The 19,354-nt window shown below is 43.1% G+C and overlaps 1 protein-coding gene across 1 annotated transcript in view; it reads right to left on the bottom strand.

Moving 5' to 3' along the window:
- Positions 1-19,354, bottom strand: part of EFCAB2 (EF-hand calcium binding domain 2) — a 142,190-nt gene that overhangs the window by 28,248 nt on the left and 94,588 nt on the right. Inside the window, exon 4 of the mRNA XM_011955726.1 lies at positions 4,735-4,807. Coding sequence (XP_011811116.1) covers positions 4,735-4,807 — 73 coding nt within the window. The remainder of the gene's footprint in view (positions 1-4,734; positions 4,808-19,354) is intronic.

The raw sequence follows: 19,354 nt of genomic DNA, 5'->3' as shown, positions 1-19,354 counted from the left end.
AAATCACTCCAATATTGCCTCATGATTATAAAAGATGTTTTCTGGGGAAAGAAAATGGAGGCTAAGTGAACCAAAGAAATATGAAAGAAATGGCTTCATTCACTGGCAAATGCCTTGCCTGAGCCAATATAAAAAAGTTCTAGAAAGAAAAAGAAACGTTGGCCATGTACCAACTGACTTTAAGTGTTACTTAACTCTTTTGAGCCTCAGTTTCCACACCTGTAAAATGGGGATGATAAATGTCTACCGCAGAGTTTTGCGGTGAAGCTGACATTAGTATCAGAGTGTTAAAAGCATGGCCTCTAGCACCAAACCACTAAGGTTCAAATCCCAGCTCTGTGACTTACTGGATTGGAGAGGTCACCTACCTAATCAATGTGCACATAAGCCTCCCTGGTAGGTAAAACACAGTGACTTCCTTCAAACACTAGGAACCAGGATGGGGGACACACTAAGGGTTAAATAAGAAGAGCTATCATAAAACAAAGCACATCTCCTGGCAGAGCAGCTACTCAATAAATATTAGTTATTCGCCTCTCCCTGCCCCCATCATAATGTAGTCCAATTCCACAAATAACCTAAGAAAAGTATAAATGCTATTCAGGACTCTCTGAATATTAAGACAGGGGATGTGTAATTGATTACGAAATACTTCCATTCAAAATCATTAAAATTAAAGTTGTAATGTTTGAAAGTTAATTTAATTTCACAAATATTCACTTAACTAGAATAGTTAATTTCTTTACCATTCTGGATAATTTTAGCGGTATTATATTTACTCCCTGTTTTACAAAGAAAACATTTTAAATAAGAATTTTAAATTTCTTCACTGAAAGAGGTTGCAGAATGAGTATCACTTGAAAGTAAAATCTAAAATCAGTAACTATGGAATATAGGATTCTTTTCACTTACTGATTTTTCTTCCTAATAAATGAAGGGCCAACAAAACAAATACTATCCTCACGTCAAGCATATTTCCTTGTTTTCCCTGTTTTCTTGTTTTTTTTTCTTTCATATAGCAAAGGTATTATTATTATTATTATAAAAGGTCTCACTTTCGTTGCCCACGCTAGAGTGCAGCGATGCAATCTCGGCTCACTGCAGCCTTGACTTCCGACAACTCAGGTGATCCTCCCACCACAGCCTCCCAAGTAGCTGGGGCTACAGATGTGCGCCACTGCACCCAGCTAATCGCACACTCTCACACTTACTGCAGGCAAGAGTTTCGAAGCCGGGCAACACAAATCTCACATTCTCACACTGATTGGAGCTAACTAAGTTGGTCTCAGGGAGGTAGAGAGTAGAATGGTGGTTACCAGAGGCTGGGAAGGGAAGAGGAAAAGGAGGACAAAGAGAAATTTGATTAATAAGAACAAAAATATAGTTAGATAGAAGAAGTAAGTTCTAGTATTTGATAGTACAGTAGGAAAATTACAGTTAATAATTTATTCTATTTCCAAAACATCAAGAAGAGAAGAATTATAATGTTCCCAACACAAAGATAAACGTTTGAGGTGATGGATACCCCAATTACCCTGACTTGACCATTACACATTGTATGCAGGTATCAAAATAGCACACGGAACTCATACATATGTACAACCATGGTATCTTGACTTTTTAAATTACCAAAAAAAAAAAAAAAAAAAAAAGAACTTTAAAAAAAAAAAAATGCCATTATCTCCTTCTAGCTCCCATACCTGAAGACCCTAGAAGGCTCTAACTTAATATTAAAAGAAGGATTATTTGGTAGCCTATATGTCAGCAAGATTTTTCACTAATCCTTCTCACAGTTGCCCGTTTTTGTGATATTCCAAAAGGCAGAAAGTATTTGCAGGAAGTTGCTATTTATAGAATATGAACTGTATGGATCAAAGTTAAATGATTTTTTAAATGATCTATTTCAAGAGAAACACCAGATTTGAAATTGATCTTCAGGAAGCAAAGGGCTGAAAGTTAAAGAAATTGAAGAGAAAAGAATGTGTCTACACTAAAGTTCAAGTACATGACAACCAGAGAATTTCACACAAGTTTCAAGTTTTTATAGAACAACTTTTTTGTTTGTTTGTTTGTTTGAGACAGAGTCTTGCTCTGTCACCAGGCTGGAGTGTAGTGGTGCGATCTCGGCTAATTGCAACCTCTGCCTCCGGAGTTCAAGTGATCCTCCTCCCTCAGCCTCCCAAGTAGCTGGGATTACAAGTGTGCACCACCACACCCAGCTAATTTTTCTATTTTTAGTAGAGATAGGATTTCACCATGTTGGCCAGGCTGGTCTCAAACTCCTGACCTCAAGTAATCCACCTGCTTCAGCCTCCCAAAGTGCTGGGATTACAGGCGTGAGCCATTGCACCCAGCCTTATAGAACAATTTTAAAGCATATACACACATACATTTAAATAGTTTGATCTCTGAAACTATTACAGAACATTTAGCAATATGACATTTACCCCTAGATGTTGACTTTTATGGAGCTTTGATTTTCTAAATGTGTTTGTATGTATTCACTATTAAATGTATTTAAATATGTACAAATACATACTTGTATTCATCAAATTTGTGCTTTTTTTATGTGCTTTTTTCCCACTCATTTATTTAGAAAAGTTCTTTAAAAGGTAGTTATACCCAAAGCTGTTTATCAGTATAACTTAATTAGAGTAAATTGTGTTGGTATACAAATACAGAAAAATATTTACAGAGCTTAATAGCTCAGTGACCACTATTGGTAAATAAGTATTCTAAATATCTGTAATTCTCAAAGGTTGTGTCATGTCCCTAAAAAAGGGTAAAAATAAAATAAAACTTTAGGACCTAAGCACCCACTGTGGCTAATTGCCCAAACCAGTGGAGATATTATCCTAGAGAGCCACCTGCAGTGCAAGCAAACTCAAGAATGTACTACATGCCCACCAAGTAACAGTTGATTCCTCGGTTATTAAATTTAATCCTCATAAAATCACTTTCATATTATTATACTCCTTTTGCAGATGTGAAACCAAGCTTTGAAGGATTAAGTGGCTCATGGAGGGCCACATGGCTCTAAGTTGTAACTGTGGAGTTTGAACTCAGATCTTCTAGTATTAGATGTGGTATTTGGTCTACTTTGGCACAGAAGCCCATAGATCAGGAGTTGGCAAACTTTTTCTGCAAATGCCAGATGGTAAATATCTTGAGCTTTCCAAGCCGTAGGTTCTTTGTTGCAACTACTGAACTCTGCCCGTGTAGTCAGTAGTTCTATATCAACCATAGATAACATACAGATAAATGAGTTTAGCTGTGTTTCAGTGAAACTTTATTTACATGCACATGTGGTGGGCAGGATTTGGCCAGGGGCCATGATTTGCTAACTCCTGGTAGAGATTAAAACGTATACACAAACCATAAAGGGACTAGACTCTAGAGCTCCTCCTTTTCTGACCTTCAGAGGTATTTTTCATTATTGCTCCACTTACTATCCTGAGCATGTGATGATGATGATTTCGCTGTAAATTCATCCTCTAGTTCTTACCTCTTCCACAGTGCCAGCTCGCTTCTCCCTAACACTAGTTCCAGCTTTGTGCAGATACACTTTAAGGCAGTAATCAGTATCTTTTTTTTAATGTGAGCACCAATTCAGGAAAAACAAGCTTTTTCTCTTACTCTTGGTAAAAACAGCTTTACTGAACCCCAAAAGGTAGAAACAATGTGTTCTTACAACTTAGATTCCTTACCAAACATTTCCAAATGCTTAAAAACATTGCTACTGCTTTTTGGTCACCGAGGTGCTAATATCTGTGCAGCAGAATCATCTTTCTAATCTTCCATTCCTTAACTTTATATGATGCTTTAGGGTTCAAAACATGTATTCTTGTACCTTCTTTCATTTATCTTTGAAGCAAACTTTGAACTAGTTATTATTATGGAGAAACTGATACTCAACAGGGGTTAAGTGACTCACCACGGTCACAATTCCTTCTCTCCAACTTAATATTGAACAAGCAGGTACCGTGCTAGGTGCAAAATAAACAGATAAAATTCCACTTCCCTCCCTGTCTCTCTTACCCCCTTTGCCATCCCAGACTTCGCCAAAATCTTTGTGCCTAGATAAGCAATTCTGAAAAGACTCTTCTCCTGGCCAGGTAGCTTTTTCCCCCTTAAAGTCTCTGTTGTTGAACCAAATGCTGCATTTGAAACGAGATCAGAGATCTTTCTGGAAAGTCAAACGGAGCCGGAAGCGCTCTCATCTCGGGCTGCTCACTGCCTTATGGGATCCTTCTCTTCACAGACTCATCTCCACTATTACACATGACTCGTTTTTAAAATTCTCAGACTCTCTGGTCAACGTAAAGTTCATTCTTAATATTTTATTCTGTTTACCATTTGTTCTAAACGTTAGTGTTATTTCCCCAAATAAATAAAAATTCCTTACTGCCTCTGTCAATAGCCTTTCTGCATACGGTCAGCCCCTTGCATCTACTGGCCTGTCTTCAACTGATTTTACAGGGAGGATCATTTCCACAGTGGGTTCTTTATTTGATCAGTTGTGTTACTTGTTCATAGTCATTTCTTCAAGATCTGCTCTTAACTCTTTCAGATTTTGTTGGTTGGCTAATATGAATAGTTATCCTAGTATTTCCACTGAGTACATTCAGTAGTTCAGGGCATTTTTTTTTAGTTTCAGGTAAGGATTGTTTTTAATTACAAGGAGTAGCTGTCACACAGAGAGCCGGTTGAATGAAACTTTTTCACCCTACTCACCTCTGCAATCAGATCATGCAGCTCTCCTTCAGTAGGGCAGCATCCTAATGACCTGATAATTGTTCCGATCTCTCTGGGGGAAAAAAAAAAGTTTTCAATGGTTTTAGAATATAAACTCTGAAAAGGCTACGTTTCTCCAAATTATCTCAGAGCATATTGTGTAACGTAGGAAACGAAATCACTCCAATATTGCCTCATGATTATAAAAGATGTTTTCTGGGGAAAGAAAATGGAGGCTAAGTGAACCAAAGAAATATGAAAGAAATGGCTTCATTCACTGGCAAATGCCTTGCCTGAGCCAATATAAAAAAGTTCTAGAAAGAAAAAGAAACGTTGGCCATGTACCAACTGACTTTAAGTGTTACTTAACTCTTTTGAGCCTCAGTTTCCACACCTGTAAAATGGGGATGATAAATGTCTACCGCAGAGTTTTGCGGTGAAGCTGACATTAGTATCAGAGTGTTAAAAGCATGGCCTCTAGCACCAAACCACTAAGGTTCAAATCCCAGCTCTGTGACTTACTGGATTGGAGAGGTCACCTACCTAATCAATGTGCACATAAGCCTCCCTGGTAGGTAAAACACAGTGACTTCCTTCAAACACTAGGAACCAGGATGGGGGACACACTAAGGGTTAAATAAGAAGAGCTATCATAAAACAAAGCACATCTCCTGGCAGAGCAGCTACTCAATAAATACTAGTTATTCGCCTCTCCCTGCCCCCATCATAATGTAGTCCAATTCCACAAATAACCTAAGAAAAGTATAAATGCTATTCAGGACTCTCTGAATATTAAGACAGGGGATGTGTAATTGATTACGAAATACTTCCATTCAAAATCATTAAAATTAAAGTTGTAATGTTTGAAAGTTAATTTAATTTCACAAATATTCACTTAACTAGAATAGTTAATTTCTTTACCATTCTGGATAATTTTAGCGGTATTATATTTACTCCCTGTTTTACAAAGAAAACATTTTAAATAAGAATTTTAAATTTCTTCACTGAAAGAGGTTGCAGAATGAGTATCACTTGAAAGTAAAATCTAAAATCAGTAACTATGGAATATAGGATTCTTTTCACTTACTGATTTTTCTTCCTAATAAATGAAGGGCCAACAAAACAAATACTATCCTCACGTCAAGCATATTTCCTTGTTTTCCCTGTTTTCTTGTTTTTTTTTCTTTCATATAGCAAAGGTATTATTATTATTATTATAAAAGGTCTCACTTTCGTTGCCCACGCTAGAGTGCAGCGATGCAATCTCGGCTCACTGCAGCCTTGACTTCCGACAACTCAGGTGATCCTCCCACCACAGCCTCCCAAGTAGCTGGGGCTACAGATGTGCGCCACTGCACCCAGCTAATCGCACACTCTCACACTTACTGCAGGCAAGAGTTTCGAAGCCGGGCAACACAAATCTCACATTCTCACACTGATTGGAGCTAACTAAGTTGGTCTCAGGGAGGTAGAGAGTAGAATGGTGGTTACCAGAGGCTGGGAAGGGAAGAGGAAAAGGAGGACAAAGAGAAATTTGATTAATAAGAACAAAAATATAGTTAGATAGAAGAAGTAAGTTCTAGTATTTGATAGTACAGTAGGAAAATTACAGTTAATAATTTATTCTATTTCCAAAACATCAAGAAGAGAAGAATTATAATGTTCCCAACACAAAGATAAACGTTTGAGGTGATGGATACCCCAATTACCCTGACTTGACCATTACACATTGTATGCAGGTATCAAAATAGCACACGGAACTCATACATATGTACAACCATGGTATCTTGACTTTTTAAATTACCAAAAAAAAAAAAGATTTTTGAAGGAGACAAGATGGGGGAAAAGAGAAATTCTAGGCCCACGCTAGACCAAACAGCAGCCACCAACTACATCTAGCGATTACACATTTGAAATGTGATGACTACAAATGGACGTGTGTTGCCAGTGTACAATACACACTGACGTCAAAAGCTTAGTATGAAAAAGAAAATGCAAAACAGCTCATTAATAATTTTTAATATTGGTTACATGTTGAAATAACATTTTAGACACATTGGGTTAGATAAGATACGTTGTTAAAATTAATTTTACTTGTGTTAAATTATTAGGTTCGTGTGAAATTGCGGGTTTGCCATTAAAAGGGCAAAAACTGCAATTGCTTTTGCACCAACCTACAAGTTTAGCCTAAAGCTGCCTCCTTACATGTTTTAAGCTTGACCTAGAGGTTTCTGCATATAGAGTGAACTGTAGCCTAACTGGATGTTGTTACGGACATAACCTACTCATGCCCCAGTCCCAGCGTTTCGGCCAATCACAGCCAATGCTTCAAACCTTGTTCAAAGGAGGCCAACTTCGAGCTGTAACTAGGCCAGCTGCTTCTGCACCTCGCTTCCATTTCCTTTTCTTGGAGAGGTGAACTGATTCTCAGATGGTTCTTTGCTCAGTTAAATTCTGTTAAATTCCATTCATCTAAAGTTTTTCTTTCAACAACCTGTTTCTTTTTAACTTAAAAAAATGTGGCTAACAGAACATGGAAAATGATATACTACGCAAACTCTTTCTGCACAGGGCTTTTCTAGGGAAGAGCTTCCATCAGGAGTCAGACTGTGAGAAGAGAGCAGATAAGGAGAAAGTGAGAATTTCACTGTGCTGCGTCAGCTACAGAAGCCTCCTTGTTCCTCTCTGAGAGACTCCCAGCTACTCAGGAGGCTGAGGCAGGAGAATCACTTGAACCCAGGAGGCGGAGGTTGCCGTGAGCCGAGATGGCGCCACTGCACTCCAGCCTGGGCAACAGAGTGAGAGTCTTTCTAAAAAAAAAAAAAAAAGTATTAAGCAAATGTAAGGTGTGGAAATTTGTGTCACAGTCTCATATACGGTACTTGCGTAACCTGAGTATAAAATGTCTACCTTGGGTACAGTATTGACAGGATACACGAAGACCTGGTAACATTCACTGGAGGGTGGAGAATGCCTTGGAGAGAGCGGGTGGCAGGGGCAAAGGCTGGAGGAAGTCCTTTCACCATCTACCTTTTGAATCGTTGGTATTACAAACAAATGAACACATACATTTTAAATTAAGTACCTTAGTCCCAGCTACTAGGGAGGCTGGGGCAGGAGGACGGCTGGAGGCCACGGGTTCAAGGCTGCAGTGAGCTATTACACACCTGTAAATGGCTACTGCACTCTAGCCTGGGCAGCACAGCAAGACCCTGTCTCTAAAAACATTTTTAAATAAAACAACTTAGAACTTCACAAAATGAATATTCTGGCTGGATGATAAAAGGCTATAATTGTCCTAAACACGTAAGAGAAGCACACTCTGACCCAGGGATAGGCAGCGAGGGGCAAGAAGAGCAAATGAACCTAAGAGAGAGCTGGAAGGAGTCGTCAGACTTCATGAGGGAGAAGAAGGTCAGAAGAGTTAAGAATTTCTTATCAGTTGGTGATGAGTTACCAATATCAAGGACTGCATCAATCACTGAGTTTAGAAAACGGAAGGAGAAACAGGTCAGGCGCAGTGGCTCACATCTATAATCCCAGCACTCTGGGAGGCTGAGGGTGGGAGGATCACTTGAGGCCAGGATTTTGAGACCAGCCTGGGCAACACAGCAAGATCGCCATGCCTACAAAAAATTTTAAAAATTAGTTGAGTGTGGTGGCATGTGCCTGTAGTCCCAGCTCCTCAGGAGACAGAGACGGGAGGATCAGTTGAGCCGAGGAGTTCAAGGCTGCAGTGGACTATGATCCTGCAATTGTACTCCGGCCCGGGTGACAGAGTGAGATCTGTCTCTAAAAGAAATACCAATAAATGTGCAAAATAAATAAAAATAAAATTTTTAAAAGGAAGTAAAAAAGTTTGGGTGGAGAGAGATGAAGAGTTCTATCTGGGACATGCTGAATTTCCAACATGCTTGTTCTTGCTGGTTATGCCATGAAAACCCTGACCATCTCTCAGGGTTACTTCGCAGTGAGCAGCCTCGAGAGATGATGCAATGTCTCCCTCCAGGCCAAAGAGCAGGCTTGCTTCCTGTTTGCTATAAAAGCAGTAGATATCCCCTGTTATGTTCCCTGAAATTCTCTGTTCTGAAAGCTCTGTTACCTTTCTGTAATGCCAACCATTGCCTGTGCAGGCACCCAGCTGGGCCCATCACCAGGAAAAGGTGAGGGCAGGAGAAACTGTCACCCACAAGCTGATGCTCATGTTGCCTGCTGTGCCAAAAGGAATGAAGTCCTTTGTCACTGACCCAGGAGTCTCAAGTCTTGTGCCAACATCCACGGAACAGTAACAAGCTAACTTACCAGCTTACAAGTGGGGTAAAATCAAATCACAGACTTGATACTCATAAGAGTGTGAAGTGCGGGAGAAGGATCTGGCTGGAGATGTGGATCTGGTCATGAAGGCACAGGAGCAGAAGAATTCCTCTAAGTAGAATGTATTGGCTGGGAAAGACAAGGAAGAGGTCTGAGGAGTACCCACATTCAAGGAATGATCCAAGAAAGAGGAACCTGCATGAGAGACGGAGCAGAAGAGCCAGAGAGGGAAGTGAACATCCAAGAGAGGGCCATGGCATGGAGGCTAAGGAAAAAGAAAATGGAAAGTCATCCTTGGCTTTCCAATGCTGCTGAGAGGTCAAGGAAGGTAAATTCTGAGAAATATCCACTGGAGTTAGTAAAAAAGGAGACCAACTATGATTTGACAACAGCAGTCTCTGTTGAAGGTGGAGGAGAAATCAGATTGCAGTGGGTCAGGAAGTGAAGGGGAGAAGTCAGGCGTGGTGGCAGGTGCCTGCAGTCCCAGCTACTCAGGAGGCTGAGGTGGGAGGATTGCTCGAGCCCAGGGGAAGTGGGGGTGAAGGTTGCAGTGAGCAGAGATCACGATGTGAACAGCCAGTGCGCTCGGCACTCCAGCCTGGGTAACATACACAGACCCCCACTTCAAAAAACAAACAAACAAAAATCCCAAAAACAAACAGAAGTAAAGGGGAGGGAAGGGGTGTCTGGAGAGGAACATGGTGTTAAACAGGATATTTTTTCTTTTTTAATACTGAAAACCTGAAAGATGCAAGCATATTTCAATGCTACTGGGAATGAGCCCTTGCAAAGAAGGCTGATGAGGGCGTTGTTCACCGGGTGGGTGGGCTTCAGGCTGATGAGGGCGTAGTTCACCGGGTGGGTGGGCTTCAGGCTGATGAGGGCCTTGTTCACCGGGTGGGTGGGCTTCCGGAGAGGGTGAGAAGGCCTGGGCCACTCAGTGCTCAGTGTTCTCGCAGCCACCCCCATCCTAGGTCCTGCCACCTGCAAGCTGCTACATGTGAGAGAACGGCAAGTTCTTCCCTATCGCAGGAAATTTCCCTCTCCCGCTTTCCACATCCCCTTGAGGAACCCATCACCATCCTCTTCTTTGCTGAGCAAATCTGCTACGGTCTCACCTGCCCGGGTAGACCACAGAAAACAAAGCCCACATGATGGGACATCTTCCAGGCAGGAAGCAACTTCTTTCTCTCTAGTCTCGAATAACAAAGGCCTCATGATACAAGAAAAGAAGGCAGATTATTTTGCTGATGAGGCCAGAGTGGCCTAAAGAACAATAACCATGGCTTCCTCAAGAACTCACCCTGTACACCCACAAACTGCTCCACGAGCTCACCTACATCTCACCCACCTCCTCCTCCTCTGCTGCACTGACGAGCCTCCTTCCTCTTGTGGAAAGCCAATGTCCTCACTGAGCTCTTGGGCCCTGGAAGCTGTGCTAAGGCTCCCTGCGGCTGGGCCTCATGTAGATGACATGGATGCTGTCCCTGTCTCAGGCCTAGACAGCTCATGAACACAATGCTTTTCCTCTCTCTACTTTCTCCCAGAGACTGCACTAAGCCTTGCGGTCCCAGAACAGCAAGTCTTCTCTGAGTATCATTGATGGGTTCTTGGAAACTGCAACTGCAAGCAAAAGGACATATAACAAAACCATTTCTTTTCTCATTAACTTTGTAACAACATTATTCAAAGACTTGCTATATGTCATTTCATTTAAAGGTGCAGTTTACAACAACTGATTGAAAGGTTAAGAGAAAACTTACTGTACAATATAAGAGACTAAAAGAAGCCACAAAAACTACTAACTTTTTATTGGTCTTGACAAGTAGGGGTACAAGATTTAATCGGATTTAGAAAAGTAATGTGACTTATCTGTTCTCTCAAGTTGTAGCATACAATTCCTATCTGTAGCCCTAGTTTGTCTTTGGAAATGGGATGATGAAGAAACTCGCATATAAAGACTTCGCTGTCCTCTGGGTAGCACAGGGCAAGGTCCTCTGCTGAGAGCGACAGGGACGGAAGAAAAGAGACAGTCTGAGCTGTGTCTGGGCTCCCTCTACTACTTAACATCGCCACAACTTGCTGCCAGGCCCGTATATCTCAAGATGGCAAGCCTCCTCCTCACTCTCACATTCAAAAACCTGCCCTTCTCCTGATGTGCTGGATATTTCTGGGTGCCCCCTAGAGACCCCCTCTATTCTTCTCCACCTGCCCAGTTTCTCCATCTGACTGACCTCTGCTTTTGTGCCAGGCTCCCTTGCCTCAGGCCCCCTGCTGTGTGCAGTCAACATGAGGCATGGCGTGCATCCTCTACTGCTGCATAACAAGCTGTCTGCCACAGAGGGACGGAATCAACAAGGGCTTATTCTTTTCCACCATTCTGCGGGTTGGCTGCGTGGTTCCTCCACTAGTATGGCCTAGGCTCACTCGTGGAGCTGTGCTCGGCAGTTCATCTACACACGGCTGCTCAATCCTCCACACTCAGCCACTCAAAATGGCCACTGTCACCACCCTGAACTCTCTGGGCCCTTCACCCTCCATCCTGCCTCCTGTTAATCCATAACCCTGAACATCTCTAATTTTCACTTTCTTTGTTCCTGCAAAGCACTGCTGCAATAAATAAAGAATAAAATAAATAAAATAAAATAAGATAAAATAAAATACCATGGCCTACTACAGATTCACCCCATCCAACATCAAGTCTGTCCTGGCTGTGGCCCAACAATCCTCTCAGTCGTCTGCTGATCTCCCGGCAAACTCCCTCAAAACAGCTATTCTGGAGCATCTCTTGCCTCAAGCCCCAAAGTATTCACTCCCTTCATCTCAGAAAACGTCCTTATCACCCATTTCACTCAACAGACGTGAACTGCACAATCACTGGGTGCTATGATTAATCCTCATGTCACTTTTACAGTCGCTGGCTTTGTACCACTTTAGAGGAATGTCCTATAGCTCTTGCCTCGTGCTCTTAGCCTTGGAGAAATTAAAAGTGCTCCTCCTCAATGAGGCAAATCTACCGCTTAGTTTTTCGTTTCCACACTCAGCTCTTGCTCTTCACATGCTTACCTCTCCCTCTCAGTATCTTCATTCTTTTCTTTATTAGCTGTTTCCTCTTTTGCCTTGAAATATTCAGGTATCTTCCTTATCTTGAACAAAATTGATAGGTGCTTTGCCACTCTCAACCATTCTATTTCCAGACTTCCTTTCACTAATCACAGTATTTCTTCTAAATGGCTTATCTTGTAACTGTCAGCTTCATGTCGCACTCATCCACCCCACGCCTCACCACTGCAGAATCCTGCCATCACTAGCCTTCCACTGCTCAGCCAATCAGCCAGTGTCTCCCTCCCACTCCCTCCTTTCCCTCCTCATCTCCACTTCCCTTTCTCCAGTAACCTCCTTACTGTCCCCTACCCCCATGCTTCTGGCTGCAAAATAATCTCCACAGTTTTGTCTTCCTTTTTGGTGGGGCGGGGGGGGTTGGGTTGGGTTGGGGGGATAGGGTCTTGCTCTGTTATCCAGGCTGGAGAAGTGGCACGATCACACTCACTACAGACTCAAACTCCTGGGCTCAAGTGATTATCCTGCTTCGGCCTTCCAAGCAGCTGAGACTACAAGTACACATCATCACGCCCAGCTGATTTTTTTTTTAATAGAGATGGGGTCTCACTATGTTGCCCAGGCTGGTCTTGAACTCCTGGGCTCAAGTGATCCTCCCACCTCAGCCTCCCAAAGTACTGGGATTAAAGGTGCGAGCCTGGCCAGGTTGCTACAGGTTAAAATATTACAGAAGGTGGCCTGGCCAACATGGCAAGAACCCATCTCTACAAAAAATTTTTAAAAAATTATTGGGAGGCCAAGCACGGTGGCTCACGCCTGTAATCCCAGCACTTTGGGAGGCCAAGGCAGGCGGATCACTAGGTCAGGAGTTCAAGACCAGCCTGGCCAATATGGCAAAACCCTGTCTCTACTAAAAATACAAAAATTAGTTGGGTGTGGTGGCACATGCCTGTAATCCCAGCTACTTGGGAGGCTGAGGCAGCAGAATCACTTGAACCCAGGAGGCAGAGGCTGCAGTGAGCTGAGATTGTGCCCCTGCACTCTCTAGCCTGGGTGACAGAGTGAGATTCAGTCTCAAAAAAAAAAAAAAAAAAATTACTGGGGTGTGGGTGTGGTGGTACATGCCTGTAGTCCCAGCTACTTGTGGGAGGATTACTTGAGCCCAGGAGGTTGAGGCTGCAGTGAGCCGTGAAACTCTGTCTCAAAATAAATAAATAAAATATTACAGAAGGCTGAGAGAATAAGCAGAGTCTTAGATCTGGACAAAAAGAAGCCCCTGACCTTAATAAGAGCACTGGCAGAGGAGAAAAAGAGGAAGAAGAAACTCCAGAAGCCAGCCAGCAAAAAGAAAATGTAGATCATAAGCATAGAGTACACCACGGAGAAATGTGGCTACGAAAGAGAATGCGCATCCTAACCAATAGCAGAGAGTTCCACAGCACTCACCGTGTGCCAGGGACTCTCTGACACGGTGACCCACAGATTAACTCACTGAACCCTCACAACAACTAGGAGGGAGGTACTATTATTGTCTCCACTTTACAGATAGAAAACTCAAACTCAAAGACATTAAATAACTCGTCAGGGATCATGTATAGTTAATATTCAGGCAGTGACCCCCTTGGCACTAGGAAAATACAGGTAAGAGCTGGGGGAGAAGACTGACAAGAACAATGAATACAAAACGGGGATGAGGGCCGGGCGCGGTGGCTCACACCTGTAATCCCAGGACTCTGCGAGGCCAAGGCGGGCGGATCACCTGAGGTCAGGAGTTTGGGACCAGCCTGGCCAACATGGTGAAACCCCATCTCTACTAACAAGAGCGAAACTCCGTCTCAAAAAAAAAAAAAAAGAAAGAAAGAAAAAAAAAAACAAAACGGGGGTAAGAACAATAGAAAGCCACTCACAATGGGAGAAAAGTAGATTAAGCAGCTTTCTGGCTCAAGAATGAACATCTCCTCTAGGTCTTCTAGGAGGAACAGTCCTCACATCCCTCTCCCCTTATTCCAGGATCATGATCTGCATGGGTGTGAGAAGAAATAGCCTCTAGCCATCAGGTTCCTGTTAGCAGAATCCAGTTCAACAGTGTCTTATGGCGTGTGCCAGACCCTGGTGTCAGGTGCTTTACATATTCTTCCCCACTTCTTCCTCCTGACAGCTGTGTGCGACAGGTACTAGTTTACAGATGAGGAAAAATGAATCACAGAAAGGTTAAGAAATTTTCCCAAGATCACACTGGGAGCAAATGGTAGAAACGGGATTCACACACCCAGGCTAGCACCCATGCCACCCGCCACTGCAACTGCTGCCTCTCATAAATCTCAGTCACGCATTCAGACTTAACGGAGAACTTTCTAACGATAACACAGTGCTTCCAAAGACAGCTGTGGATATCCCACGCCACGGGAGCTCTCGCCATAGATCCAGGGCCGCAAACTGTTGACCCAAGTGACAAACTTGGCCATCAGATATTTTTTGTTGTTGTTGTTTCTGTTTTTTATTTCTTCTTATTTCCGTTTTCTTTAGTCTAGGATTGGCGTTATTTGTTTAGGTGGGGCATGCACACATGTCCTGAGCACTGTACGAACTCTGATTCTCACTTTTATATCACAGGCTGGCCCCCATAAGAATTTGCGTTTATCAGTCCCAGAAAATATCAGTTTTGTACTGTTTAGAAATTTACCTGCAAGAAGCAGAGGAATGAGCCAAATGACATCTTAACCCAAGTGCTCTGACTCTAAGATTATTTCTAAGAAACACACAGACACTGTGGCTTATGTAAGAGAATGTTCTTGTCTTAGAAGACCCACACTGAGGCCGGGCACAGTGGCTCACGTCTGTAATCCCAACACTTTGGGAGGCCAAGGTGGGCGGATCACTTGAGGCCAGGAGTTCGAGACCAGCCTGGCCCACATGGCAAAACCTTGTCTCTACCAAAAATACAAAAATTAGCCAGGCATGATGTTGCACACCTGTAATTCCAGCTACTTGAGAGGCTGAGGCATGAGAAGCCCTTGAACCCAGGAGGTAGAGGTTGCAGTGAGTCGAGATTGAGCCACTGCACTCCCATCTGGGTGACAGAGTGGGACTCTGTCTCAAAAAAAAAAGAAAGGAAGGAAGACCCCAATGGTGCACACCTGTAGTCCAAGCTACTTGGGAAGCTGGGGTAGAAGGACCACTTAAGCCCAGGAGTTCACGTCCATTTCCCACCTGGACAATATAGCCAGACACCTTTCTCTAAAAAAAGAAAGAAAGAAAGAAAGAAAGAAAGAGAGAGAGAGAGAGAGAGAGAAAGAAAGAAAGAAAGAAAGAAAGAAAGAAAGAAAGAAAGAAAGAAAGAAAGAAAGAAAGAAAGAAAGATCCACAGTGAACCTTTTCCAGGAGAGGTTACAATATTTACAATTTACTCTCAAATAGTCTAGCAAAATGGTGATGATGAAAATAACAATAATAATAAAATGTATAAATACGTATGTGTGTTTGTGCATATATAGAGAGAAACGGGGAGAGAGGGAGAAGGAGAAAGAGGAGGTGAAAACAAATGTGGCAGATCATGAGGGATTCGTGAATCTGAGTAAAAGTGCGCAGGAGTTCAGGGCACCACTCTTACAGTTTAGAAGTTTGAATTTTTTTAAATAAAAAGACTTTATTTAAAAAAAAAAGATATGCACATTTCACTCTCATTCATCAAAACCACAGTAATAGCAAACAATAACAGAAATCCTGCCTCATATAAATAAACTACTTATAAAACAATTTATTTTGTGTTACACTATCTGTATCACTTTGACTTGAAAAGCTTGTTAGGAAGGATGTCTTAATCCTCAGTTTCATAACAAAATATATTAGTTACAACATTTTCACTCAGTACTTCAGAAACTTGGCAACCCTGGATAGATCTAAAATATGGTTTCCTGAAGTGAAAGTTGAGAGAGGCTGTGTGTCAGTCCACCATTCCCTGCAGGTAAAAGACAGGCACAGTGGACCCTCAAACAACATGGTGTGAACAGCACAAGTCCACTGAGATGTGGATTTTCTGTCTCTGCCACTTGAAACAAGACCAACCCCTCTTCCTCGTCCTCCTCCTCCTCAGCCTATTCCATGTGAAGATGAGAATGAAGACCTTTGTGATGATCTACCTCCTCTTAATGAGTAGTAAATATATTTTCTCTTCTTTTTTTTTTTTTTTTTTTGAGACGGAGTCTCGCTCCGTCCCCCAGACCGGAGTGCAGTGGCCGGATCTCAGCTCACTGCAAGCTCCGCCTCCCAGATTTACGCCATTCTCCTGCCTCAGCCTCCCGAGTAGCTGGGACTACAGGCGCCCGCCACCTCGCCCGGCTAGGTTTTTGTATTTTTTAGTAGAGACGGGGTTTCACCGTGTTGGCCAGGATGGTCTCGATCTCCTGACCTCGTGATCTGCCCGTCTCGGCCTCCCAAAGTGCTGGGATTACAGGCTTGAGCCACCGCGCCCGGCCTTTTTTTCTTTTTTTTTAGACAGAGTGCCTCTCTGTCACCCAGACTGGAGTGCAGTGGCACCATCTCGGCTCACTGCAACCTCTGCCTCCAAGGTTCAAGTGATTCCCCTGCCACAGCCTCTCAAGTAACAGAGATCACAGGTATGTGTCACCACGTTCAGCTAAGTTTACTTTTTATTTTTAGCAGAGACGAGGTTTCACCATGTTGGCCAGGCTGGTCTCAAACTCCTGACCTCAAGTGATCCACCTGCCTTGGCCTCCCAAAGTGCTGGTGCTGGGATTACAGGTGTGAGCCACTGCACCAGCCCCTTAGGATTTTCTTAATAATACACATATACATATATTTTGAGATAGAGTCTAGCTCTCTCGACCAGGCTGGAGTGCCATGGCACCATCTCTGCTTGCTGCAACCTCCGCCTCCCAGGTTCATGCAATTCTCCTGCCTCAGCCTCCTAAGTAGCAGGGATTACAGGTGCCTGCCACCACACCTGGCTAATTTTTGTATTTTTAGTAGAGACAGGGTTTTACCATGTTGGCCAGGCTGGTCTTGAACTCTTGGCCTCAAGTGATCCGCCTGCCTCAGCCTCCCAAACTGCTGGGATTACAGGTGTGAGCCACCACGCCTGGCCTAATATTTTCTCTTATTAAAGTAACATTGGTTTACTTTAGTGTAAGAATACAGTCGATAATACATGTAACATATAAAATATGTGTTAATTGATGTTTATGTCATCAGTAAGGTTTTCAGTCCACAGCAGGCTGTTAGTTGTGTTTTCGGAGAGTCAAAAGTTATATGTGGATTTTCAACTGTAGGGGAGATCAGTGCTCCGAACCCCCACACTGCTCAAGAGTCAAGTGTGTATGGAAAAGACGAAGCCCTTTTCATCCTTCATGAACGCTGATGAAAGCAGTGCTGTGAGGGGCTCCCTGCTGCTGGAAGACATGGGTTTTGAGATGGACTCGCTGCACTCCAGGCTCGGCTCATCAGCGGAAGCAATGGCTCGCCCTCTAAAAAGGAGCAATGGCTCCCAGCTGAAGGATCACACTGACCTCACCCCAAGGCAGCTCACCGGTCAGGTGCCTTTCAGTGGCAATTCACTGACGTAGTTGCCCAGTAAAGGCAATATAAGAGAGTAAGTGAGAAGAAAAAACTATAAGGGCAAATGAGGTAGGGGAAGGGAGGTGGTGTTTAATCGCCCTTTCTTCTCAAATGTTTCTTTCCTCAAATGATAATGGAATGAGATGCATTTATTTCAAAAGGCCTTCCAAATTCCTTGAGATGAGAATAAAAAGAAATTATAGCAGAAGCAAAAACGACTCAGAGCTTCCCTTGTCCTCCCATGTCCTGAAACACAGGGCTAGAGGCACAAATGACCGAATGATCCTATGCACTATTCTCACATCGTAATTCCGGTGCCAAGGACATGGGAAAACAGCAGGAGGGGCCAGGTGGGCCTGTATATGTCCAGATGGTATCAGGACGGAGCTGGGATCCTGGCCACAGTGGAGGAAACCGTATTGCTAACAGTTCGGCCTCAGGAGTAGTGAGGATCCTAAAGGTGAGCTGAGAGTAAAAGAGAAGACGAGAAGCAGCACAGGTCGGGACAAGATCAGGCCATTAATTCTGAGAAAGAGGATCAAGGTCTGCAAAGGAAGACAGCTGAAGAGAAAAATGTGAAACACTGAAATTGATGAAAAGAAAGTTACAGGAGATAGGAAAAAAAACTTCATAGCTTAATGACGAAAATCAAAGAAAGAAGTTTAGAAATAAGAAAACAAGACATTAGACAGGAACTAGAAAATGAAACAAAAAGATAAAATAACTGGTAAAATTATATACAATATTAAGGTTGGTTAACCTTTTTCTACTAAATGAGACTTTGAATGAAGTGAATTGATTAAAGATTAAAGTAAAGCTTTTAGGCCAGGCTGAGGCAGGGGAATAGGGTCTGGGGCAGGGAACCTAAGGCTGTTTCACACTGACTTCCTAGAACTCAATTGAAAGGAAAACCCTAACTTTCCAGCCTAAGTAACAAAAGGACCAGAGGCTGCTCCCTTTGCAAACTCGCTACCTTCTCTGGGAGGCAGATGGGAAATCGGCTGTCTGCAAAAAAACAGACTGACTGCAGGTTGTCTTCCTTTGCATCTGTTCACTCCAGCCTCTGAATGGTTGCTGTCCACAACCAACCAGACTGATTGCCTGCCAAGTCTTTGCGTAGAGGTATAACTTTGTAACTTCACCCTAGCCTCTGATTGGCTGTGAGAACCAACTCCTGTTTGCACAGGAGTGTGACCTTTGTAACTTCACTTCAGCCTCTGGTTGACTGCCTTCTGCAACCATTCAGACTGACTGTGGGCTACCGCTTCATTTACATAGGTGAACATGAAGTGGCCGATGGGAAACTTCTAGCGGGTATTTGGACCCAAGATGATTCTGCATGTGGACCCCGGAGCTGCTGCTCTGGCCACTCCCACACTGCGGAGTGTACTTTGATTTTCAGTGAACCCCTGCGTTTGTTCTTTTGTTGCTTCACACTTTCTTTGCTTTGCTGGGCATTTTGTCCAATTCTTTGTTCAAAATGCCAAGAACCTGGACAACTTGCAGTCACGACCCTCGACCAGGGACAAGGCAAGGTGGCTCGCACCTGTGATCCCAGCACTGTGGAAGGCTGAGGCGGGAGGACCACCTGTGTCCAGGAGTTCAAGACCACCCTGGGCAATACACTGAGACCCCGTTTCTACACAAAAAATTTTTTTTTTTTTTTGAGACG

Source organism: Colobus angolensis, unplaced genomic scaffold, assembly GCF_000951035.1.
Source record: "Colobus angolensis palliatus isolate OR3802 unplaced genomic scaffold, Cang.pa_1.0 Scaffold40, whole genome shotgun sequence".
In the NCBI taxonomy this organism is placed as follows: Eukaryota; Metazoa; Chordata; class Mammalia; order Primates; family Cercopithecidae; genus Colobus; species Colobus angolensis.
This window is presented reverse-complemented; position numbering and strand designations above follow the sequence as displayed.